The following is a 27,366-nucleotide window of genomic DNA, read 5'->3' on the forward strand; positions in this document are numbered from 1 at the left end:
GATCATCCCAAAGCTGGGGCAGCAGTGTGGAGTAGTGGTTAGGGCTTTGGACTCTTGACCGGAGGGTCGTGGGTTCAATCCCAGGTGGGGACACTGCTGCTGTACCCTTGAGCAAGGTACTTTACCTAGATTGCTCCAGTAAAAAAAAAAAAAACCTGTATAAATGGGTAATTGTATGTACAAATAATGTGATATCTTGTAACAATTGTAAGTCGCCCTGGATAAGGGTGTCTGCTAAGAAATTAATAATAGTAACGGGCTGAGGAGGGAGTGGCAGATGATGGAACACATCACCTCCAGGTTATACCTACAAGTATATTAAAACAGTAGATTGTTAGATGTAAAAATGTATGTGCGACATGTATGTACAGACAGACAGAGACAAGCTCCTCCATACTTATCCAGATTTTGATTGTCACAATAACATGTAGTATGCAATATCAAACACTGGATAAGCAGTTCTCTAGATCAAATTGTGTTGCATATACATGTGAAGACATATAGACAGGCATATCCTTACAGCCCCAGATTCGGATACACAATACATTACTCTAAAGAGTGTCCTAACCAAGTTTCATCACAATTTGCAAGTGGTTCTCGGGATATATGATCAGGTTATTGCTCCAACAAGGTACCATAGTCCATAATTACTCTAAGGGGTTGACACATGGAACTTTAGTTTTACTGTTACATGTTGAAGACACTTTATCTGACAGATTTTGCACTTAGGACATTTCAAATGTAACCATTTAATTATTTGTGAATAGTAAAACATATTACAAATGACTGGAAAATGCAAAATAATGCAATATTAGAGTCCACCGCTGTATTCATATGTTTCTTCATGCACTCTGTCTATGGCTTACCCTCTTTAAAAGTGAAGCTGTGCAGGAGGGCCATTCCGTCAAGCCAGTGGTTGTAGCTGGTCTCCCCCACAAAGAACAGACCCGGTCCACTGCGCAGGAGTGTGCCCTGTAACCATGCTGGGAGACAGCCAGAAAACACACACAAACACACAGCTTTTCCAATTTTTTTTTTTTTTTTTTAAATATGCAGCGATATTTTTTACCCATTCAGTTGCAACCCATGTTATATAAGTGGATACTATTTAAAATAACAGTTACATCCCAGACAAAGCGATTCAGTACACTTTTTTCCAAAACCTGACAAGATACATTTTAAATACTACATAGCACATTGTTAAAATGTTAAGGAGTATTGCATTCAAAACATAGAGCATTTTCACAGGAAGTCAATTTGAGATATTTCAAACTAGACAGGAAGTCAATTTGAGATATCTCATATTCCATTTGAGATCTCAAACAGGAGAGAAAGTCAATCTGAGATATCTCAAACAGGACAGAGAGTCCAACTGAATTTGAGATATCTCGAAACGAGTTTGGGATCTCTTGAAATTGAGTTAGTTTGAGATATCTGCAATTCAATTTAAGAAGGATATAGCAAGGAATGTTCTGCATTCCTTGCTATATATATATTGTGAGCGAGCTTGCAACTCACTCAAGTTCGTTGTCCCTTTAAGAACTGCGACCCAGCACACAGAAATGGATATTCAAAGCGCGGTTGCCCCATTTTTTAATAATACACAAATCAAAACACACAAAACCAAATAAACACCTAGCTCTTATCGAGCACTAACTACACACGCAGGAACCTAACTAACACAGGACGGCTAAGCCGTTTACCTGCCCCAAAACTTAATTAAACCACACAGGTTTGCGCTATACCTTTTCCCCTGACTGCTCAGAAGCAGAGCACCTATCATGCTTCCTTCTACTCAGCAGCCTTGAGCACACTGGCTTCACTCCTTAAATACCCTGCACCTGGTCCTAATTTAATAACAACCACCAGGTGCAGGGGATAATTAAACAATAAAACAATTAACCAATTTAAATTAAACAATAAACAAATACAATTAAACTAAAACCAGTGTGCATTTTCACATGTTTTCTGTGCAGGGAGGTTTTAACCCCCTCCCTGCTGTCTCATAATATATATATATATATATATATATATATATATATATATATATATATATATATATATATATATATATATATATATATATATATATATTAATTATGAGTTATGAGGCCCGGCATCAAACTGGAGTAATGTAGTAAGTAGGCTACACAGGGATTAGTATTGGGACCATTGTTATTCTTAATCCATATACAGTAAATGACCTGGATCTAATCATATATATATATATATATATATTCTGCAGTGTCACACTTCAGTATTACCACCCCATAGCCATACCTGTGGCTATTGTTGTATGTCCTATATTCCTGTTACATTTTACACTAATTGGTGACTATTTACGAAATGATTTCATACTTCCCATCAGCATAACAAGAGATCATAAATATGCTTATCCAAAAGGGACTTTGAACCTTCCTTGACCATTTATGTTTGTATAGACTTCTAGAATTTTAAATGGTAAATTCAATAAAGATGACAGCTGGACCAATTATGTGACATCAGGTGGGATTCTAGTCTCTGTAAAACAACAGCATTAGTTGTCATACCTTGATGGCATTTTTTGATCGAAATATACAATTTTACACCAATTGGCTATAATTTAATAGTGGGGAAACAGCTAACCTGTCCTTACAAAATTTAGAGACATTACTGGCCTTTTTAGTAAAGGAATTTTATTATCGTATATGTTTCTCTTTTATATCACAATAATTAAAAAAACAAAATTTTCACGTAAACAAAAAAAATGGATCGTAAAACAAACATGTAAAATACACTTTAATACTGCAGTTCACATAAGGACCCACTGATTTACTCCTTACATAAGATGGTGGCTGTTAAACATAGTCAAAAAAGATAATCTGTTGATGGTTTCTTAACATAGTCATAGCTTCTTGCAAACCTTTTTTTAATCCATTAAAACATTCTTTAGTATGAGTTAAAAATCGTAAAAAGGCCCAGATTCTTATATGTTTTAGGGCTGTCTATCTTGCAACGCTGGTGTCTTCCTGAGGAGGATGCTGTCCCTGCTGGGGGATGAAGTAGCCATGCAGGTCCAGGTGTATATCTGCATCGATCGTGGCACGAGCGACTTCTTTGAAAGTTTTGGCATCCAGGATCAGCATGAATGGAGATTTATTTGGGTTGGTGGAAACAATCGAGGACAAAATAACCCCTGGAATCAAATTGAAGAATCATTAATGCTTCTAGCTTGATGAAGTAAAGCCTTGGAGTGTGTTCATGAAAGGTGAGCTACAATAGTAGCTATTGTTAGGCACCATGAAAGCATCCACATAGTCAGTCCTAATAGTGCCCCTGAACCCTGACCTGACCATGTATCATTCAGCCCTGAGCTCTTCCCAAACAGAAATGTACCTTTCTGGGACTTCTCACCTTGTATTTTATGGGTAAATCCTTTCTACACATAATCTTTTTAAAACTAGATGAATTAAGATTTATTTGTGAAAAATAGTTAAAAATATTGGTCCCGTGTCTTATATACACCTCCTTCCACTCACCATCATCTTCTTCTACTGCATTTGGTGCCGGCACAAAGACTGGCTCGGCTGGCCAGCAGTCATCCTCCTGCCACTCCAGCATCTGCTTCGTGGTGACATCCAATTTCCCAATCTGTAGCGAGATTCAAAAAAAAAAAAAATCATTAAATTACACAATGTGAATAAGACACTTTTAAAATAAGTTCTCTTTATTAAGATGGGCAAACAGAGAGTTAATGGATGCCATCTTGGTGAAGGACAACCGGAGCTGGTTTCCAATGCTCTACTAGCTTCAGTCAGCCATCTTTGTTGAGGGCTCTTAAAGGTACAGAGATTGGTTCTCAACTGTCTGGTTTGTGGAGTAGCCTTTAGTTAGACTCTGAACAGCAGCAAGAGCACTTTGACTGCACTTTGAAGAACTGTATTGCTGATAATTTGTCCTGACTTCTTCATACAAGGTAAACACTTGAATTTTCTTCTTGCACATTGCATATATTCTGCCTTGCATCAGCTGTATTGCCCAAACTGAACCAGGGGGTTAACAAACCTGAAAATCTTCATAAAAGCTAGCAACCAAAGATGAAAGCTGTTACTGTAGATTTATTTTGCACAAGTTCAGCAATATCATTTATCAACATACCTTTGTAGGAAATGGTCTCCATTCCACCCTACATGCATAGACATATCGGTACTTTTTGCCATTGTAGTTGTAATTAATCCTTGGCAGCTCCATTCCTATTTTATTACAAACACACGTTAGTGCCATTTCTGAACTGAGTTTGTATTGTTTATGTATCTATAATTGCTTTCCTCTAAGCATGTTTAGCAATGGACAACAGTGAGAATTTTCATTACTAGAACGCGCCACCCTATATAAAGCAGTTGTTTGTACATTTCATGCAATCTAGTTTGGGTCCACTTAACTAACAGTAAACTAAAAAAAAAGAAGGAATCACCTGAATTTCCTGTATTTTCTTGCCACAGTTATGTCAGTAAAACTATTGATTTGTGGCAGAAATACCAAGTTAACATTGGATCACAAACTGTTATTAGACATTTACAAATGTAAGATCTTGTGTTAATGGAATTTACTCTTTTAATCTGTATAATTAAGTATTCAATAATAATAATAATAATAATAATAATAATGATAATCTACCTTCACAGTGTATTTCAGGCTGGCAGCACAGGCTGCCTTCTTTATTTTTCACTGCTGTAGCTGTAGTAGACTCCAGTTTTACCATGTTCTTGCCAATCTCTGCATCCTGCATTTATAGTAAATCAAGACATACATTTGTGCCAGGGCTAATTTAACAAACAAGCGCAGAAATGTAAAATCTTTTGGCAGAATGACTCAAAACTGTCCATCGCTTATCATCATGTTATGTGTATCTTATTCTACATTTTGAACCTACTGTCAATTCATGCTATGTTTTTTCAACCTATTTCTATTTGAACAAAAAGCTGTATGGTAAAAAAAAAAAAAAAAAAAAAAAAAAAAAAATAATAATAATAATAATAATAATAATAATAATACATTTCAGTCACTCTTAAAACGAAGTACAATGTACTGTACTTAATACAATCGTTAAAGGTATGTTTCCCAGCATAAGATTTCGGTTGAGAGTAGCGATTGTAAATAAAACGAAATTAACTGATTTAGTTTGTTCTACCTTTGCAGAGTGCAGTGGGAGGACATATCTCTTGCAGACAGGTGCAGAGGAGAGGCAGTTCTCTGCCTCGAAGCGCTCCGGTGACTGCTCCAGGTTAGCCAGGTAGAACATGTCGTACAGACTGCTGTCCTTGTATGCGATGATGTCAAACACAACGTGGCCATCCTCTTCATAGGCGTTGACATGGTGGTAGACCACCAGTGCATCCGTGTAGAACTTCGTGGCCACAGGCCTCTGTGTCCTTTTGTCAATCAGGTGGATTAATGTCTGAAGTGGACAAAAGTATCCGATTTAATCTGCCACATTGCCTCAATAATCCAGGTTTTTGTTGCTACTTTTTTTTTCATTGCAGTCTGTTAATGAACATGGACTCAAGAGCAATCACTGTAGCTACAGCATTTCAAGTCACAGAGGCTGTCTTTACGTTATGTGCATTGGAAAGTGATGCATGTTTAAAATCAATATTTAGTCCTTGGTTGTAACAAAAGCCTGGACCACTGGGAGTTGAAAAGAATTGGTCTGCAGGAATCTTAGTAAAGTGCCTTATCCTATTACTATTACCTGTTGTGGTGAAGTGGTCCAGAATAGGTATGTCAGTTTAAAATGAGAAGCTTTGTTTCCTGCAGTGTAATTATTCAACCACTAGATGTCACTAGTTCTCGTATGTATGCACGCATCTGGAAACCAATAGTTGCTGGTTTCCTTAATGAGTTTAAGGATAATAGTCAATTTGTTAACTGCTTGTTAAAGTTAATGACACCTCTATAAAAAGTTCTTAGCCAGTAGCTTCAGTGTTGGGTGTTGAGGAGTAAGGAAGTGGAAGTGTGTGTGCATTGTAAAATAATGTGATATCTGTATAATGTGATATAATGTATAATGTGCTATCTTGTAACAATTGTAAGTCGCCCTGGATAAGGGCGTCTGCTAAGAAATAAATAATAATAATAAAATAATAAATTGCAGAAGCCGAATTAGAGAAATCAAAACAAAGCAACAAGCAAGTAAAGATCTCTGTTTGTAATAGTACTATACTGTCTAAATAATTATCGTGGTCACTGTGTGTGCCACGATAACAGTCTCTTTGTATATCGTTCCTCTGTGGAATTTATCAACTGTTTGTTTGTTTTGTTGGGTAAATGGCTTATCTGTCCTGATGTCAGACTGGGACCAGAACAAATACTGTTTATTTAGTACTCTAACTGAGAGCTAGATTTACTTTGTTTGTTTTGGTTCATTAGCATTTGTTTCCCAAACGCAGTGTGAGAACAATAAAACAAAAACCTGTTTAAAAACTGCAATTCAAGACTCCAGCCTGATCAATTACACTTTACCCCAGCCACACTGTGTACTGCAATTATCAACATCTAAGAAAAGGGGTTATATATAGTGTCCTGCAAACGGTTTTTGACCATCCTTGCTGGTTTGTGGGAAAATTGTTGCCTGTTTTACCCGACTCAGGCCGATAACTTACCAAAAATCTTTTCCCTTTTTTTGAATAGGGGTTAACTAACTCGTTAATTTATAAACAAGGGATTTGAGTGTGGTTAACAGACAATCAATCCAAACCTCCAGCCATTTGTCATTGCTACAAAATAAATACCAATTTGGAGTACTGCTCTTGTAAGTTCGTTCAGATAAATAATCTGCATATATTGGACGGGTTATTTAGTAAGCAAGCACTCAGAATGGTGTAAAATGAGTAACCGTATGTGCTTTTTTCCAGGAGGCAGTATGTTGGATTGATCAGTGAAGCAGCTCACCATACAATAACTGGAAACCATGCGCTAGGTTCTTACATTATCATCTGCATCAAACTTCAGGCAGCTCGCCCAGTTGACCCCTCTGTAGTAAGCTGTGGCCAGTTTCAGTATGTCCAGCTTGAAGGGCTGCTCGATGAAGATGATGTAATTCTCGGTCATCCCAAAGCTGTGGTAGTAACTGGGGGCGAGGCGGGAGCGGCAGGGAATGGAACACACCACCTCCAGGTTCTTCAAGCATGGCTTCTTGGCACTGTCTGGGGAAGAACAAACAGGGCTGTGTTAAAGAACAGCAATCTGTCACAAAGAGGTGATCAAATCAAGACCCATTTTCATTTAAAAAAAAATATTGGCAATATGGAGCAATTACTGCTGTAATTCTAGAGCAAAGCCGTTCCAAAAATGAGTTACTGGTATATCATCCATCCTTAGCAGCAATGCAATCAATTTGGTGAAGTTATAAGTTTAGCAATCTTAGGAAAGAAAACGTTTTTTTGACTCCCTAAATGCAAAGCAAGTGGGATAAAATGAAATAAATAAACAAGCAATATGCCAGTGATTATTTTGATGTTATTTGTTGGTGCATTTTGGCATTGAATGTGCTTTTGAAATCTACATGTAAATTCCTCCTTTCTCTAATTTGGCTTTTCGTGTCACATATGTTTGCAAAATATCACCTCTTTCTAACTTCTCATAGGTGCCGTCAGAATGGAGTAGAGCGATCTGTTTAATTTACTGAGATAAGGCAACTCTCCCTTACCTTCTGCAGCCGACGGGACTTTGAAAATGGTGTATTTGGGTTTTCCCATTTCAATAATAGAGGTGCCCATGTTGTAAGTGTTTCCCTCTTGGTCATAATGTGGGTGGGATGTGGCAAGATTTACTGCAATGTACTTCCTGTAATCCACCTGGGTAAAGCGAATGACTTCCAATGACTTCTCTTGTTACAAAGTGCAAGTTAACATTAACAAAACCCCAACATGGAATACATCAATCAAATGGGGACTGTGAATAGGTAGGAACACAGCCTTTAAATCTATTAAACTGGACTTAAGGGGATAACACACTGCATCTCATTTCATTCAGTCCAGTTACTTAACAAAACTTGATCCACTAGGGGGCACTGCCAGATCTTATAAGAGCAATGCCTGGTTAGTTCATATTGCAGTGAAAAGTTGTAGCACTTTTTAGCATTCCAGGCTGTTTACAACAGTTTACTTTGCAAAGTGGAACTAAGTCTGCACTGTCTGAAGCTGAAGTCTAATAAGCCTAATGAAGCTGCTTATTAGTGCACTCACCTTTTGTAACGTTTCCAGAGTATTAGGATCAATTTTGTGGAAGTAGTTTGTTTCTGTTGATGTGTAATAATCCTTCCCATACTTTATAATGTTAATGAGACAGTTATCAGTAAAGTCTGGGATGGTGTGGGACATATAGGAGAACACTCTGGAATGAAAAGTAAAATCTATAATCAAGTAAAACCTCGCTTTAAATCCAATTCTGTGAAAAGACAACTTCACAATAAAAGCCACTTTTTAATAAACTCCTATTTATGCAATGTAAAGTGACCATCAATATTAACCATCTGCAGTCCTAAATGTACCAAACTTGCATAAAGAATGAAAAACATTGATGATGTTTCTCTGTACTTGTTGATTATGCTTCGGATACCACACCTTGAAAATCGAGTGATGCAAGCTATTTCACGCAATGTGTTTCCTTCATGGAAATCAAGGTTGTTATAATAGTAGAAAACACTAGTGGAGGCTTTGAGTAAATTGTTGATGCTCATAATGCATCAGAGTAGAAAAATGCAACATGTCTAAGACTTTTGCACAGCAGTATATATATATATATATATATATATATATATATATATATATATATATATATATATATATATAATATGTCTTATGATTTTGGTGTAGAAGAAACGTAAGGGGCAGTGCAAAGTTCTGACACAGTAATAATTTGTAATCCACATGTGCAGAGAAAATGGGGTGGGTGTAGAATTAATCTTACTTGGTGAAGATACTCTGGCAGGGATCAGGGTAAGCCATAGTTCCAAATTCTGACACCACTATCCTGTTGGCTCTGGTGTTCTTGTTATAGGTATCACTGCGTAGGTATTTACTCCGATAATAAACATCGCCTGCAGAACACAGTGTCGTTCATTAGCATGTTACTTGGTGAAATAAACTGAGCATTACCCCAGTAGCCGTTCACAGATAACAAGCGACAACAGAGGTTTTTGTGCAATCAGGTGATGAATGCAAAACACTAGAGCAATCACTGTAGTTACATACTGGTAAAAGGCTGTCTTTGAGTGTTGTCTAATGTGAATTGGACAACTGTATGTTAAAAGAAAACCTGGATGGTTGGGGGTATTTGAGGACCTGGGTTGAAACCACTGAGCAGTTTTACTGTTCTATACAGATTCTGTAACATAGTTCACTGAAGTGTTTTCTCACCCTCTTTAAAAGTGAAGCTGTGCAGTAGGGCCATTCCATCGAACCAGTGGTTGTAGCTGGTCTCGCCCACAGAAAACAGACCTGGTCCATTGCGCAGGAGTGTGCCCTGTAACCATGCTGGGAGAGAGCCTGCAAGCAGAGACCTCAGCCAGTCACACAATATGTGGGAAACGTCTTCTATGAAAATCTATTTTTATAAATCCCCAAATATCTTATGTTCCAATGAATCAGCATGTTTTTAATGAATCGTTGACATAGAACTTGCATTGTTCTTGCTAAAATATAATAATTTTTAATGTGCCAATAAAATGTATCCTCAATCCATTCTCATTTGGTTCAGAGAAGATTCTTACATTTTGTAAAAAAAAAAAAAAAAAAAAGAAAAAAAGAAAAGAAAATTATTATTTGTATTAGTATTATTATTATTTCAGTTTTTAGCTATGCTTTTACTACACTTTACTGCGGGAGTATTTTACTTTTTTTTAACATTAAGAAATACGGCTATCGTAATGAAAATGAAAATGTATAATATTAGAAATACATTAGTGTGCCTTACCTTTTACTCGTGCTTTAACTGGCTCCGACGTCTCTGTTATTTTTTTTTTGAACAAGGTGTGCATTTTTTTTTTCCAAGATTATTTTCCTCCTCGAATTGTTCGATATACAGTATCGCCCTCTCGGCACCGCACGTATTATATATAACCTCTGTGCCGCTCCATCCGTGATAGTAACATCGTGCAGACCTTGTACATGTAATTGCTTCCTCAACTATTTAACCAGGCAGTTCAAGTCCAAAGGTGCACAGAGTTGCATGGTGACACCCGAGGTATGACTGAATACATACATAGACCCAGCTTTAATGAGTTGCTTTGCCAAAAAAAGTAAACTAATTATACTGTACATACAAAAAAATCTAAATGTATAAAACTCATTTTTTTAAAGAAATGTTGCTTGTACGGACCACGTTTAGAAATAACACTTGTGTTTTTCCTTTCACAAAACATGTGCAAATTGCACCTTGGGATAAATACATGGACAAAGCTACACTGTAAACCCTGATAAGTCAAGCTTGGTAAAAAAAAAAATGGAGTAAACTAATTGCCTTAATATATTAAGTTTCGCTACTCATTTAGTATTTGTTACGACAACTTTCTCTGGGGCTGACTAAACACGTAACAGGTATACTCATGTAACGTAATCCATTTGAGTTAGATTTACTTTTTAATAGTCAAGTTAGTTCAAACATTTTTATTTCTTTTAAACAATAAAAAGTTACCTGAAGCAACAGAACGCACAATCAACAATCTATTTTTTTAGCTGCCAGTGGAGCACTTCCGCTTATGCGCTTATGACAGAATGTACAAGTGCTGGAACTCGCCAGATGCATAGTAATATAAACAACGGTAGAAGGGAAGGAGGTCACATCCGCAGACAGACCACTGAGCGGGGGTGGACACACACCACACAAGAAGAACACAACAAGTTGGGGCACAAGAGACAAGCAAGCACAACACACTTGTGGAACCGCACAAACACAAAACAACACCACAATAAACAATTCCAAAAATAAATTGTACAAGTCCCGCAGGTGCTGATGGGAATCTAGTCCCCTGATTCTACTTAAACCATTTACGTTTGAACAACTGAAGTAAATTTGAATGTTCAACTAACTTAAAACGGATGAGTGTTATGAATAAAATTTGAATTTTTAAGTTAATGTAACTTGATTTAATTTATTTAGAATGACTTTGGGGTTTACAGTAGCATGCTGATGGTCTTAAGCTTAACAAGGTCTTTACCAATATACAGATATATTAGTAATCTAACCGATGGTTGTGTAGTCGCAATGCAGGTAACTGTTCAAATACCAAATTACGTTCTTTTTTGCAGTTATCTTTTTAGTAAAACTGAATGTGGCTCTATTTCACAACACAGGATTATGGTCAATTAATAAAACAGTATAGGCCATTGCACTAAATCTGGCAAACATTTTATCAATATTGCTAAATCAAATAGCAAATAGAAGCAAACTTTTTGCATTCATGTGGGACTGGTTTTAAAAAAAAAACTACAAAGTTACCTACAATGTTAGTGCTGTAAATGTATAAAATAACTCATCCATAACTTGTGAATAAAATGCTCAATGGTATATAGTAATACTAAACAACTTAGTTCAAAACTAAGAAATAAATATGATGACAACGATAAAGGTGATCTTTAGAAGTAAATTAGGTCTTCATTATCCTGAGAGATGAAAAATTTTGTTTTACAAAGTCTCTATTCATATTATTCAATGATGTTGGTCATTGCATTGACTGGCAACTTTTCTTCTAGAAGCAAAACACATATTTATAGTACATAGTTGAATTTTTGTATGTTGTGTACCCATATAGTGGTAATACACTGGGCGTCCCATGTCCTTTAAAGCCTGTTCTGGGTCTCATAATTTCACATAGAGTGTGAGCAGTTTTAATATTTTGGAGTCACCCAATATAGTGACACTATTGGATACCATTAATGTTACTTCTTGCACTTCTAAATGTCAGGATAACACAGAAAACAATAGACCCTACCTAACATAGAAACAATAGAACCTACAAGAGTGTGGTTTGAAATACAGCGATTGACACAGTTATATACTTTTCAATATCTAGCATGAAATCATGCGATATTGTGATTGCTTGCCACTATGCTGTGCGACCAATTAGATAATCTGAGTGCGAGAAGAGTTTATGTTGCCCAAAGTTAAAATTCAAATTCGTGTGAAGGCTGTAACTAAGCATTCATTTAATAGTTAATTTGGTATGTATCAATACAGAAATTTTAACCAGTCTTTAACAACAGCAAAAACAATTCTCTATAAGGTGCTGAATGGCAAAGTCTGAAGTCATCTCTGAACATCTTTTATTACTTCTAACCTTTGATAAAGGGTCTATTTATAACCCTGCAGAAATTATCATGAAAACAAGACTAACAAAAGGGATCAGATCGTTGACTCAGCATCCAATTAAGATAAGAACTGAATTACCCTGATATGACTTGTTTCCTTCAAACAATCTAGTCGTTGTTTTCTGTTCATTCGCAATGAAATACAACCTTATGTATTTCCTACAAACTTCAAAATACAGGACCGTTAACTAAATCTAGTTACGCTGTAGTTAATATGTATTAATATTTGCTATATGGCTTGTGTTTTTGTATCCAAAAATGGTAACAGTAGCTAAAGTGTAATTGATTACATCCCTACAGCGAAAGCTACCTTTATAACTGATCTGTCTCCAAGGTCTAATTACTGATAAAGTATAGTGCATGCTAAACGATGCAAGACTGTTATGAAACACACACCAATATATTTTATTGTATAATTTAGAGTGATTGCAGGATAGTAACTGTAGCGTTAACAAGATAGTGCCAACCCCACTGAAGGGTGTTATTTTAAGGAGACATTGTTTGTGTGACATGTCGGTGTTTTATGATGAAAACCTTATCTTATCGCAGTTTGAAAGTACTATGTAGGCATTTATGTCGTTTAGTAATACTGCCCAAGTTGCCAACTAAAAAATCTGGGCTTATTTCCCAATTGATCATCTTTGAAAATCTAGAACAAGTTATACTGTAGATAATTAGTTTTAAAATTAAGCAATGCTTAGTACACACTTACCATAATATTAGCTCACTACATACACCCTATAGTAATTAAAATTAACCTATAATGTAAATGTAACTAACACAATAATTCTGTAAATCTAAACTGTTTTGCACATGCATTTTTAACACAGGTCTCAAATGTGGTTTTAAAAGATGTTCCAGTAAAAAGTGGTTCACTGGGTTAAAGAAATCTGTTTACAACCCATGCTTTTTAAATAGGGTTGCACTTCCTTGGTCACCCCCACACCCCACAGTATGTTACTGTATCAGGACAAACTGTGTCACTGTTCCACATCCATTGTTTTTACTTCACAAGAATCTAAATGTGTGGGATTATGGGTGTTTAATACCCAGTGAAGATAATTAATTAATGTGTGTAATGGTTTAATTCAGTTAGCACAATTAGTTACACATTTCTCCCAAACGAGTTCAAGATCGCAAGGAAGCATTTGCACAATAAAGCACACAACACTGTTATATCTTTTGTAAGTGTTATCAAAAGTTTGTGAATAAAATGCAGTACAAAAGCAGAAAAGAAGGTTAATATCAAAATATTATTAATCAGCACATTAATCTCAGTAAGCAATAACGGTTAGGCAAGATCTCAGTGTAAATGTCAATTACAAGCAAAAGCAACACATGAATTGTCTATAATGTGCCTATTCTGTAAGAAATAATTATATTATTAAGTCAGTAAATATAATAATATGAATATTGTTAAATATATATCCTTTAATTAGAAGCACGGCACAAAAGCATTTTAACACCCACTCATCTGCTCTTTAAGGAAAATAAGATTCCGCACCCCATATTCAAGTTCTTAGATCACCTTTCAATTATTCTAGCTTTTAGCTGTAATTCACTTTCATGGAAGATTAAAACTAGCCTTTCTTTTTCTTATAATAATAATAATAATAATCTTTATTTTTATATAGCGCCTTTCATAGTCGACCACCGTCACAAAGCACTTTACAAGATACATGACTAGGGTATGTGAACTATGCATCAGCTGCAGAGTCACTTACAACAACATCTCACCCAAAAGAGGGTTACAGGGACTTGGTCACTTGATCAGGGTCACACAATGAGTCAGTGGCTGAGCAAAATACAACACACACCCTTTTTACATTACACCACTGTCAACTTTTCTGCAAATATACATTTATTTAATTCCACAAGTATAGTTTCTGTACATTTTTCTATTCTTTAGTTTAATTGGGAATACTCAATTTGTTTCACAGAGTTGATGCAGTGTTGACCATGCATGACGTCTTGTAGAGCAGTGTCCCCTTTGCGTCTTTCTTTAACAAAACATACATTCTTCCAGTAAAATTGTTATTTGTATTTTAATATCCTTTAAACAATCTTTGAGTCTTCTTCAAGTTTATTAATCATTGGGTGTTTTCTAGATTTATTCAAAACTTGCAGTTTAAAATGTTGCATGCTGCTTTATTCTGACATATTGTTTATGTGGGTATTTGCTTGGTGGTATGAACAGTGTTGCAGTTCAGTTATTAAAAGCAAGCTCCTTTTTCTCTGACTTATTAGTTCATGTTTGGAGCTGTTGGTTAAAGATGTTATACAGTGGCTCTCAAAAGTATTCACCCCCCTTGGACTTTTCCACATTTTATTGTGTTACAACATGGAATCAAAATGGATTTAATTAGGAGTTTTTGCCACTGATCAACACAAAAAAAGTCCATAATGTCAAAGTGAAAAATAAAATCTACAAATTGTTCTAAATTAATTACAAATATAAAACAGAAAATAATTGATTGCATAAGTATTCACTCCCTTTGCTATTACACATCTAAATAAGCTCTGGTGCAACCAATTGTCTTTAGAAGTCACATAATTAGTTGATGGAGTCCACACCTGTGTGCAATTAAGGTGTTTCACATGATTTCAGGTTAAATACACCTGTCTCTGGGAGGTCCCACAGTTGGTTAGTACATTTCCTAACAAAAACTACATCATGAAGATGAAGGAACATTCAAAGCAAATCCAGAATAAGGGGTGGGATATAAGAACATTTCCAAGGCATTGAATATCCCCCTGAGCACAATAAAGTCCATTATTAAGAAATGGAGAGAATATGTCTAGAACAGGCCGTCCTCAAAAACAGAGTATCCGGGCGAGAAGGGCACTAGTCAGGGAGACCACCAAGAGGCCTATGGCAACTCTAAAGGAGTTACAGTCTTCCACAGCTGAGCTGGGAGACACTGTGCATGCAGCAACAATAACCTGGGTGCTTCACAAAACTGGCCTTTGTGGGTGAGTGGCAAAAAGAAAGCCATTGTTGAAAAAAACTCACATCAAATCTCAGCTAGAGTTTGCCAGAAAGCATGTGGGAGACTCTGAGACCAAGTGGAAGAAGATTCTATGGTCCGATGAGACCAAAATAAAGCTTTTTGGCCTCAACGCTAAGCGCTATGTTTGGCGCAAGCCTGACACTGCACATCATCCTGAGAACACCATCCCTACCGTGAAGCATGGTGGTGGCAGCATCATGCTATGAGGATGCTTCTCTGCATCAGGGCCTGGAAAGCTCATGAAGATAGAGGGCAAAATGGATGCAGCAAAGTACAGAGAAATCCTGGAGGAAAACCTGCTGAAGTCTGTAAGAGACCTGGGACAGGAAAAGATTCATCTTCCAGCAGGACAATGACCCCAAACATACAGCCAAAGCCACACTGGCTTAAAAACAAAAAGGTCAATGTCCTGGAGTGGCCCAGTCAAAGCCCGGACCTCAATCCAATTGAGAATATGTGGAAAGAGTTGAAAATTGCTGTTCACCAAAGGTCCCCATCCATCTTGACGGAGCTTGAGAAATTTTGCAAAGAAGAATGGGCAAAAATTGCACTGTCCAGATGTGCAAAGCTGGTAGAGACTTATCCAAATAGACTCATGGCTGTAACTGCTGCCAGAGGTGCCTCTACCAAATATTGACTCAAGGGGGTGAATACTTATGCAATCAATTATTTTCTGTTTTATATTTGGTAAAACAGAACAACTTGTAGATTTTATTTTTCACTTTGACATTATGGAATTTTTTGTGTTGATCAGTGGCAAAAACTCCTAATTAAATCCATTTTGATTCCATGTTGTAACACAATAAAATGTGGAAAAGTCCAAGGGGGGTGAATACTTTTGAGAGCCACTATATATATATATATATATATATATATATATATATATATATATATATATATATATATATATATATACTGAGTGTACAAAACATTAGGAACACCTGGTGTTTCCATGAAATAGACTGACTGAGGTGAATCCAGGTGAAAGCTATGATCCCTTATTGATGTAACCTGTTAAATGCACTTCAATCACTATAGATGAAGGGGAGACAGGTTAAAGAAGGATTTTTAAGCCTTGACACAATTGAGACATGGATTGTATACTGGTCGGTTTGAGTGTGTCAAGAACTGCAACGCTGCTGGGTTTTTCACGCTCAACAGTTTCCCGTGTGTATCAAGGATGGTCCACCACCCAAAGGACATCCAGCCAACGGCAGGCAGGCCAGTGGTCGAAAACGGCTCATTGATGAAAGAGGCCAAAGGAGGCTGACACGAATTGTGCAGAGCAACAGACGGGCTACAGTTAGTCAACCTACAGTCCAGTACAACATTGGTGCCGAAAGACCCATAAAAGAATGCACAACTCGTCGTACCTTGACACGAATGGGGTATGGCAGCCGACGACCTAACAGAGTTCCACTTCTTTCAGCAAAACACAAGAAACTGCGGTTACAGTGGGCTAAGGAACGAAAACACTGGACACTGGAGGATTGGAAAAACATTGCCTGGTCTGATGAATCCCGATTCCTGCTGTTTCACGCTAATGGGAGGACTAGGATATGGAGAAAACCACATGAGTACATGCATCCATCATGCCGCATATCAACATTGCAGGCTGGTGTTGGTGGTGTGATGGTGTGGGGTGTGTTTTCATGGCACACATTGGGCCCCGTGATAAAAGTGGAGCAACGTTTGAATACCACAGGATATCTGAACATCATTGCCAATCAGATGCATCCCTTCATGGCAGCAGTGTATCCATCTGCTAGTGGATTTTTTCAGCAGGATAATGCCCCATGCCACAAGGCTAGGATTGTCCAGGAATGGTTCCACGAACATGACAGTGAATTCAGCTTATTGCAGTGGCCTCCCCAGTCACCAGATCTCAATTCAATTGAGCATCTGTGGGATGAGATGGAATGAGCTATTCAGAGTAGAGATCCACTACCAGCCAACTTGACACAACTGTGGAAAGTATTGGAGTCAGCATGGGCCAGCAGCCCTGTGGAGCGCTTTCGAGTCCATGCCACGGCGAATTGAGGCTGTTCTGAGGGCAAAAGGGGGTGCAACTCAATATTAGGAAGGTGTTCCTAATGTTTTGTACACTCAGTGTATATATATATATATATATATATATATATATATATATATATATATATATATATATATATATATATATATATATATATATACCATAAAATTGCTACTGTGCTGCATTTAAAATTAATAAGAAACATCTGCTACAAATCAAGGATTACTGTATTTTAGGCCTGCTTTTCAGTCACAAAGGTGCCTTAAACCGCAAATTCGAAAATTCGAACAGGTTGCAGACCTAAATATGTGGCAGCCCTGGGCCAGCTCAGTAGTGTGAACAGGGTCATAGAGACTAGGCCAGCTGCCTCCAGACCTGTTATTTTCCTACATTAATCTCCTTCAAAACTGATCTGAGCCAAGCATTTGTACTAGAAAGATTTAGCTTTAATAAGACCCCATTGACTTTCACTAATAGGATTGCTAGGTATTACAGAACCAAATGAATAATGTAAGTTTATTACCACCATTCCCCCTTCATTATCCGATCTACAGAAATCCAGTGTGGCTGAATTGAATAGGGGTTCATGTCAATATGGCATAGATATTCTCTAATTAAAGATGGACTAAAGACAGACCATTTAGCTCTCCTAAACTGTTTGTAGCCAACAAAATAATGACAGATTTTCCTGTTCAGCTATTCAGCTCTAACATTTAGCACATGTTATAGAAATCATGGTTTCTATAACAAAATAATACAAATATGTTAATATACTAGATTGAAAGAAAGTTATGTTTACAAAGCTTACTTTGGTCATTTCACCTGGAGAGTGAAATTGTCCCTTACTCCTTCAACGCCTTATAACAACACCCTTACATGTTTTCACACTATCACTTCTCAATAGTTTTTTTATGTTGTTTTTTTTCCAACATTTAAAAATATTTTGTTTTCCTGTAAGAGCTTTCTTGCTAATTGGTCATGACTTGTTTATGTATTTTAACAATTATAATCCTACACAATTGAGATATAACAAAGTATTGTTACAGGATTTTCAATCAAAGGCATAGCGTGCAATTCAGCAATTCAGCAAAGCTGCGTGAGGAAATCCTTAACCCATGACTGATATTAATGTAGTTACCCAAAATCTCTGGTTTGTTGGAACTGACATTAACTGGTTTCTTCTTGTATTGACAACTGCTTTAACGTTACGTTATATTATTATCACACAGATGTACTGCATTAACCTGAACCCTAACAGAACCTTTAGCAAACCACAGCTTTTCAGTCAATAACCAAAATATTCAGCGCAATCTGTAGAGACCAGGATTTGATCCTCAGTCACTACCTTTACTAAATTAGGAAACTGACATACCTTCCCATCAGTTTTAAACAAGTTTAATTTCCTCTCCTCTAAGCAGAATAGATTGCTCTATAATTCAAATGCTCTGGAGACTTAAAAGCCAACATTTTGTTAAATGATTACATTCGGTTGTAAATGTTCTTTATTCTGTACGTGCACAGAAAAGGAAAGCATTATCTCAGCGCAACAGCATAGCGTGACTGGAAGATAACACACTGGGATCAAGCTTATCTTTCCTCCACAAGTGGCAAGGTGATACTTTAATGGCAGTCAGTTGCTAGGCTGAAAAGGCTGAAGAATATTTACACAGCGGCCCTAATGGGCTCATCTTAATGGAACTGGTCCATCATCACTGAGCCTTAGAAATTTTGTTGTGAGTTACAATGCACCCATTTCTAGCACATAATGCTGTGCAAGCTGTGACACCCATTGTGTGCAGTTTAGGTCTAATAATAAATGTGGAGGAGATGCAATGACATCACTGCCTTTTCTAGTTCAAATACAGAGGGTCCGGTGGAGTGAGCTTTAGTTTGGGTGCTATGTCAGTCTGGTTTGGGACGACAATGAGTCCCGCTTTGCTCCGGTTGTTGTCGGCTCTACTGGCCCTGATCTTCCAGGCTTGGGGACAGGGTAGCAGTGCTGCCCCTCTCTGCTCAGAATACCAGGAAGGTTTTGAGGACTCTTGTTATGAGTTTGTAGGTTTTCAACGTAGTTTTCACAGTGCCCAGGGCTGGTGTGAGAGGGGAGGGGGGCACCTGGCCTTCATCCTGAATGACGAGACCCAGCAGTTCCTGCAGAAGCATCTGCAGCCGGATAGGGACTGGTGGATTGGACTTGCACCAGCCACTGAGAACCTGACCCGGGAGTCTGCTGCTGCAGAAGGTAGGAGCTCTGAGTTTGGGTGGGGTATTTTTCTGCACTGCATAACCATGTGTAAAGATACAGAAGGAAGAGTGTGATCTTTTTCACTTATTTTTCATTTCTTGAGTTTGATTTTCTATGTAATATGAGCCCTGTACCTGTAAGTTAAAGTAGACTAAGATCATTGTTTGCTGTATTATTTTCTTTATTCACCATAAATTAACTGAAGAAGTGTCAAACAAATGTACAGTTAACATGGTGGATACACCACCAATTTTATTTTAGTATCTCAAAAAAACACAATCTTTGGACATTTCTGTAGGACAAAAAATTGTATATTTTTATTGATAAATAAGGTTATGTTTAAGTGAATTCAGGTTTAAATTGCATTTTAAATAATTGCATTTCTCTCAGCCAAGCAAAAACGTCAGATTCCAGTACATTTCATTGTGCCAGAAAAAATCAACACAGAATGTTTTTTTTTACATTTTACCCATGCTTTTACTAGACATATACAGTGCAATAAAAGTTTGATAAAATTAAATTAATATTTAGGACATGCTGACTGTATATTGTACATGTGCTGTTTAAATACCCTTCATTAATTCACTGCTCTCAATATTGCAGGATTAGGTTCATCACATTGCAAAATTATTATTATTATTATTTATTTCTTAGCAGACGCCCTTATCCAGGGCGACTTACAATTGTTACAAGATGTCACATTATACATTATTTCACATTATACAGATATCACATTATTTTTACATACAATTACCCATTTATACAGTAGGGTTTTTACTGGAGCAATCTAGGTAAAGTACCTTGCTCAAGGGTACAACAGCAGTGTCCCCCACTGGGGATTGAACCCACAACCCTCCGGTCAAGAGTCCAAAGCCCTAACCACTACTCCACACTGCTGCCCTTACCAGTAATACATTATGTAAGAAAGATACGACTAACATAAAGTGTATTGGACTATATTCACTCACTCACATATATTCACTCACATATAGCACTAAGGTGCATATTTATGTGCACAATCACTCTTTTACCATGGTATATGTGAGTGAATATAGTCCAATACACTTTATGTTAGTCGTATCTTTCTTACATAATGTATTACTGGTAAAATCCTGTAAAAATGTACTGAAACAAATGCAAGGCACAAAAGAACAAAACCAGCCTTGACAGAGTGTATAAACAAACCTGCTGTTTAAACTCTATTAAACTGAAATACGTGGGATTCTACTCGTTGAAAGTGTACTGAAGTTCAAGCTGTGTTTTTCTGTATGTTACTGCCTTAGAGAACTGTCCTGATGGCAGACTGCCGCTGTAGAGCACGTCTCTTATCACAGCTGTCATTACATTGTGAAATTGTACTAAGGTGTATATTTATGTGCACTATCATACTTGGTATGGTTTTAATATGGTATACCAAATAACTTTATATTTGTAATATTTTCATGAACTGTCTTAATGGCAGACTGCCGCTATACAGCACGTCTCTTATGACAGCTGTCAGGTGACTGTGATCAACCCAGTGCCAATCTGGAGTCTGAGATAGGAGCAATCTTTACAGGCAGAATCAGCTTTGCCTTTCTCTGGAAACCTGTTACTATAGTTATTTAAATAAACGGTCTAGCCCTGAAGATGGTTAGTGTGTCATCCTTGTGAGTGAAATAAACACAGCACTTCATCCACATTCATAGGTAACAAGTGCAATGTATGATAATAAAGGTATGTTTCAAACTAATTTAAATGACTAAATTCAAAATGGCTTTCCTTAGGTCAAGTTCCGCATCTGTTCAGCAATGCAGTGTAATTTGGAACAGTTTCACAGTGAAGGATAGATTCCAGAATGAGATCAACGCCAATTTTCAACGCTAGATGTCTCAACACTTGCTGTATAATTTTGTATATTCTTTATATGAAACGTCTATTCTTTATATAAAATATTGTCTCATCAACAGATTTTTGCAGATTTCTATAATATTTAGATTTCTGTTATATAGTTCTATAGAATTCAATTGTCTCCATGTTTATGTTTATATAATTGTTGAGAGATCTCGTGTTGAATAACGTTTTCATATTAAATGCTGCTGAGTGAATTTTTACTGGATCTCATTTTGGAATTTCTCTTGCAAAGCAATCAGAATGACCAGCGAATCACAACATTCCAGATTATGCAGCATTGCTTTAAGGAAAGTCTTTCTCAGAATTCAGCCATTTAATTTAGGTTTAAACACATTTTTGTTTCTATAAATTCTTCTTATTATATAAACAAACTACTCCATGAGTTTTCATAAAGTGTTGTGTTTTTTTCACTCATGAAACAAGTTACTCCACCCTCATTCATGGTATAGGTACAGTTTTCCATTAATGTATAACAAACAGATTTCTGTAGAATTCTATTGTCCACATATTTCAATATAGATCTATTGTGTTCTAGGTTTCTATTGTCTGTACAACATATGTTGTATACATTTCTAAGGAGTCAACATATTTCTTTAGATTTTGATAGAATCATTTTTATAGGCATTGAATTTCTACAATGAATTTGCATCTCTTTAGTTTTCTATACACAGTATAGTTGTAATAACCAAGTAACTATAAAGTTCAATATTTAATAGATATATATGGGTTCTTATCATGGTTGTGCACAAAATAATTGATTTTAGTATGGGATTATGATGTGAGCATAGTGTGTGAGTGTGTGTGTGAAATCTTGGGTGGGGCGTGTATTGAACCCTTAGCATTCACAGGACCCCTGTCCTGGCTCGATGGCTCTGATGTGAGTTATGCGAATTGGAAGACAGCCGCCCCAGCCGCTGTGCAGTGCGGCCACATCCTGAAGGATTCTGGGTACCAATGGGAAGCTACCAGCAACTGCAGCCAGGAGCTGTACTTCGTCTGTGAGTTTGGTGAGTTACATGGGAGTGTGGGAAGAGACTAATGCCATGCTTCCTTAAAACAGGCACAAAATCAATCTTTTCTCTTATTACGAATATAAAACTGGTTCCTCAATACAATCTGAAACTGGCTGTTACATGAAAGTAAAAAAATGCACCAAAAACCCTTTACATTTTATTGGCTCCTCTTAGCATGAAAACCTAAAATATTTTAATGTTGGGATTTGTTAATTCAGACATTAGGACCCAATTTCAAATTAGATTACATTTGTTTATTGTTTAGTACCAGGAAATGTAATGGCTTTACTTGGTTGCATGTGTCTACTTCTGGTTTTACTGGCTTGTATCGCTGCATTTACCGTTTTTGCAACTTTGATGACTTTATTACTATTTTTACTGGTTTTGTTGTGTCTCTATCACTCTGTTTACCCCCCAGAGTCAGGCCGGTCTCTGGCCTGTGTGGAGTACAATGCTACACTGCAGTGTGGCTCAGGTCAGGTGATCCAAATAGATGACAGCTTCTACGGCAGAAAGACACTTCACTACTGCCGGCAACCCATCTCTCCTCCCTCCCCTGCACCAGAGGAGGAGTGTAGCTGGGTGGATGTGGCTGATCTTGTGGCAGGTACGGCAAATAGACACTCAGGCTTTTTCCTACTGAGGCCCCTTTACTAGCAATGCAGAATGACGGTGTTGGACAATTGTTCTTCATTCTACCCCCAAAACATTTTTCTGCAATGGTGACTGCCATGCCAAGTACTAAATTCATTGTGATATCCTTCTTGGCAATCACCATTGCATAATCATATGTTGGAACAATGGTCTGAAACAGTCATTCTGCATTGGTAATGCATTGATAATATTTGGGGTACCATTGCACCTGTGGAATGTTTATTTATTTATTTATTTTTTAATATTTTGCATTTATTTAAAGAGGAGTTGATTAGCGAATCAGGAACACTAAGATGTTCAGTAAGTAAGGGGTCTGAGTATGATGAAATGAGGCAATAAAAGTTCCACCCTCAGTCATTCTGTTTGAAGGCTGATGACAGCATCATTTTGACCGCTAGTGTGTGCTTACCTATAAAAACAAATCCAATCAATATTTTACAGGATCCTCTTTCCTAAAGTGGTCATTTGTAGATAATACCTTGATGTACTTTTCCCGTCATCGCCAAACAATATAGTACATGCTGAACAAGGTTCAAATAAAGATGATAAATACAAAACACAAACAGCACACACAATGGAAGGCACTTTAAAAGGTACTGAAAACTGATACATAGCCCAGAACAGTAGGAAATAGAAATAAAAGGCCCATTACTGTACAAATACAAATATAAAAACAAAAGCGCTTTTATTGTACTAAAAAACCTAGACTACAATAACCAAACCAAACAATAGGCCAAATGCAAATATCAACAAATAATTATGTTGCTCTCATCACAAAAAAACAAACAGAGTATACATACGCACATTCCACCCTTTCTAGGAAGTACGCGTCTAAAAATTGTACAACTTTAAGGGTGGGTAAATCGCTTTCTCACGCAAAACAGACGTTTTTTTTTTGTCAGACTAGACTGAAAAACTGCGCTACCCCTCAGAATGACCTACCGTGATTGAAAAAGTATAGCAGAAGTTCATTCAAACTATACCGTGAGAATCTTACAGACTATAGTGTCTATAGATTTTTTTGAACAAAATATGTTTTTTTAAAGGATTGTTAATACTATAAATCAGGTGATGCTTTGCGACGCGTCTGCGAGTTAAAGACCGTGGATCAGAGAGGATGTACTATCTCATGGGGTGCACTTTTTCATGCTAAACTGGTTTTGGATAGCCCATACATTCTTTCCTATCTATAGATAATAGCAATATTGACCGCATTTGATACCTGTACAAAGTTATAAGCTAATACAGTATATTATAATAATTTACCGAACATGGTAGCTCAGATTTATGGGCGTGTATCGAAGAGGGAGAAAGTATATATATATATATATATATATATATATATATATATATATATATATATATATATATATATATATATATATATATATATATAGTAATACAAAAGTACAGATTTAGACTACATTTAAACTGTGTAGTTAGCACAATAGCTCCATTGGACACAATATTTGCACTTTGGTTTAGAATTGGACTATAGAGATTAAGTCGTGTGACTAGTGTGATATGATTTTAAAGAGCTTGGTTTTGTATTTACTTTATTATGAATTGGGATACAGTGTTGGATTACTTAACAGCATTTAATTTTTACCTGGGCTATATAACTAGTGCCATGTTTACCATTCGGTTCTTTCCTAAAAAAAATAAAAATAAAAAAATAAAAAATCAGTTAGTTGGACCACTTTAACCGTGTAACAGTATTTTGGGGGTGGGGGGGAGTAATTTTATATTTTTAAATGGAAATAGATAGTTAGCAACTGAAGATAATGTTGGCCTTTCATTTTATACATGTATCAAATATAAAATGATATATGCTACAATTTTTAATTTTAACTTTAAAAGGTAAACTGTTTAATGTTGGTAAACATCAGACACCTAAATACGTATTTGCTGTTTATTGTTTAATCTCTTTATTTGGCATGACTGCGCTATGTTCCCGTGCACCAAAAGAGCGGGTGAGCGCGACATATAGGTAGAGGCGGGAGGTAGAAACAGATGCGTCAGTAACATTTTCTAATGACAAAAGCTACCGGTATGGTAAAAAAAATTAAAACATGTATATATTGAATGTTAATTCATGGTTTCCGATGGACGGAAGGGGGCAGAGCCTGGGAGAGGAGCGTACAAGCGAAAACAAATACATAATCAAAATTATGGGAGAGCCGCATCATTAGCGGGCCTGAGAAGAGGCCTATTTGTTGGTTTTGATCCGAAACTGGGAAAGGTATCTGTGACTGTTAAGAATTAAGACTTAACCATTATCGTTTGGTTAATCTCCATATTCAAATCCACTGCTTCGTTATTTTGTTTACAGAATTGTACATTTTTTCTTCATATCTAGAGAGAGAACTCACACATTCCCGTATGAACTGTAGTGTAACGTATGCATCCAAATAAGAAGTTACTGCAAATTACTGTAATTTAATTTGTTTTAATATGTTGCATACTGGTACACATTGGCTGTCATCAGTGTTGAATATGTTATTAATTACCGTACTTAGTTATTTTGGACAGCTTGATTTTAGCAATTTAGTAAAAATTCAGATTTACAACATCCCATCTCTGACAAAAAGTTCTTACTGTGTTCTTACAAGTATCTGCTAAATGACTAATTAATACTACTACTACGACTACGACTACTACTAATAATACTGATGCAGGGCTAAGGTCGTGTGCTCTTCAAGAACGTCATGTTGCAAGTTCAAACCACTACGACTACGACTACTAATAATAACGTATATAATATGTTTATAATAAATATATATGGAGTCAAAAACGTTTCTCAAATAATACAGGGAACGCTTTCTTATGGAATGTTTTTTTTTTTTTTTTTTTGTGGCCAAATTAGTGCAGTGCTTTAACTCTTCCAAAAAAAAGTTATGGAAACCCAGTTTAAGAAACCTGTACGATATTAATCGTCGCTCAAGGTCAAATAGGAAGTCAGACAAAAACATTTAAATATACCCTCCCGTATTTTAATATGAATTAGGTATTTGCATTTGGAACGAGAATTTATCTGGCTAAAAGAAGACTAACTGGAACTCACAACCCAAAACTACTACCAAAATAGCGTGAGAAAAAGGTGAGACTTATTTTTCTTTTTCTGAGAGCAATTTGCCTAGTCCAGTGCTCAAAGCGGCTTGTTCCATAATTCTCTTTGTGTTCACAGGGCACTGCCACGGACTGCAGGTGTGCCAAGCTGTCGCTGATGTAGCCTCTTTCGGGGAGCCTTGTCCTGGGCTGGGGAGTTACCTGTCGGTTGAGTATCACTGCAAAGAGGGTCTGCAGTTGCTGGTGGGGGAGCTGGTGCCTGTCTTTGAGAACGTCACCATCACCCTTAGGTGGCTCCTCTTCCCTTTCACTGGAAACCTCACCTGCAGCCTGAGTGCTGGGGATGGCCGCATCATCGACCCCTACAGCCCAGCACAGTGAGTAACCAACCGCCTGCCATGCAACACCCTGCAGTAACACTGACCCCAAACACTGTACACCAAACACACACACCCCCTCTAGTGACCAACACAGTGAGTAATACCCAACCTTACTCACCCTACAGCCCTGGGTGCTCGCAATAACCTAAAAAGATTTATATAATTTACATTTTCCTTTTAAATTTTCTTAGGATTCTCTCTATATGTGTTTCTGCAATATGGTTCCTCTCCTCATAATAATAAGTCTTTTCAGAAGCAATTTGTGCTGGAAGTTCAATAGTGTGGCAAATAATTATCTAAACGGAAACTTGTGTCAGGTACTTGGTAGTGTTGGAGTATTACAGAGTTTTTGTCTCTTGTGCAGGTCAAACAGCAGCGTGGTTCACAGGTACACTCGTGCCGGCGTTTTCACTGTAAGCGTGGAGTGCACCACCAGTGAGTGGCACGTGGCCGCACAGAAAACCATCTCAGTCCAGGAGCCAATCAGTGAGTTTGGCACCATCAGGTGCTACAGCAAGAACCAATGGAGAGACAGCCTTAATTGCAGTGTGCTATATGGGAGCACATTGCAGATTCAGGTGGAGCTGGAAGCAGGTAATTCAGTCTGCACTGATGTATGGTCAAATATACATTTTAAATACAAAATATGTACATTTATATTTCAACTTTATTCCATGTCAAGTGTCCATATCAAGCAGCGAGCTTGGGACTGTATAAGCCGA

At 37.0% G+C, this 27,366-nt stretch overlaps 2 protein-coding genes across 3 annotated transcripts in view; one reads left to right on the forward strand and one right to left on the reverse strand.

The window, feature by feature from the left end:
- Positions 1 to 2,657: 2,657 nt before the first annotated feature.
- Positions 2,658 to 10,767, reverse strand: bco1l (beta-carotene oxygenase 1, like). The gene is made up of 11 exons (XM_034040596.3): positions 9,955 to 10,767; positions 9,399 to 9,527; positions 8,950 to 9,079; positions 8,226 to 8,373; positions 7,688 to 7,835; positions 6,967 to 7,184; positions 5,171 to 5,437; positions 4,657 to 4,762; positions 4,138 to 4,232; positions 3,519 to 3,630; positions 2,658 to 3,175 (listed from the first exon to the last, which is right to left on the reverse strand). Exons 1-11 carry the CDS (start codon positions 10,016 to 10,018, stop codon positions 2,985 to 2,987), a joined length of 1,608 nt encoding a protein of 535 aa, XP_033896487.1. The 5' UTR covers positions 10,019 to 10,767; the 3' UTR covers positions 2,658 to 2,984.
- An 8,284-nt stretch (positions 10,768 to 19,051) lies between these two features.
- The window catches only part of LOC117974080 (polycystin-1-like protein 2), a 37,831-nt gene continuing 29,516 nt past the window's right edge, over positions 19,052 to 27,366 (forward strand). For both annotated transcript variants that reach the window (XM_058992663.1, XM_058992664.1), the window contains exons 1-5: positions 19,052 to 19,632; positions 22,377 to 22,535; positions 22,960 to 23,148; positions 26,383 to 26,641; positions 27,009 to 27,238. In XM_058992663.1, coding sequence (XP_058848646.1) covers positions 19,290 to 19,632; positions 22,377 to 22,535; positions 22,960 to 23,148; positions 26,383 to 26,641; positions 27,009 to 27,238 — 1,180 coding nt within the window. In that variant the 5' untranslated portion in view covers positions 19,052 to 19,289. The remainder of the gene's footprint in view (positions 19,633 to 22,376; positions 22,536 to 22,959; positions 23,149 to 26,382; positions 26,642 to 27,008; positions 27,239 to 27,366) is intronic.

This window comes from Acipenser ruthenus, chromosome 19 (assembly GCF_902713425.1).
Source record: "Acipenser ruthenus chromosome 19, fAciRut3.2 maternal haplotype, whole genome shotgun sequence".
In the NCBI taxonomy this organism is placed as follows: Eukaryota; Metazoa; Chordata; class Actinopteri; order Acipenseriformes; family Acipenseridae; genus Acipenser; species Acipenser ruthenus.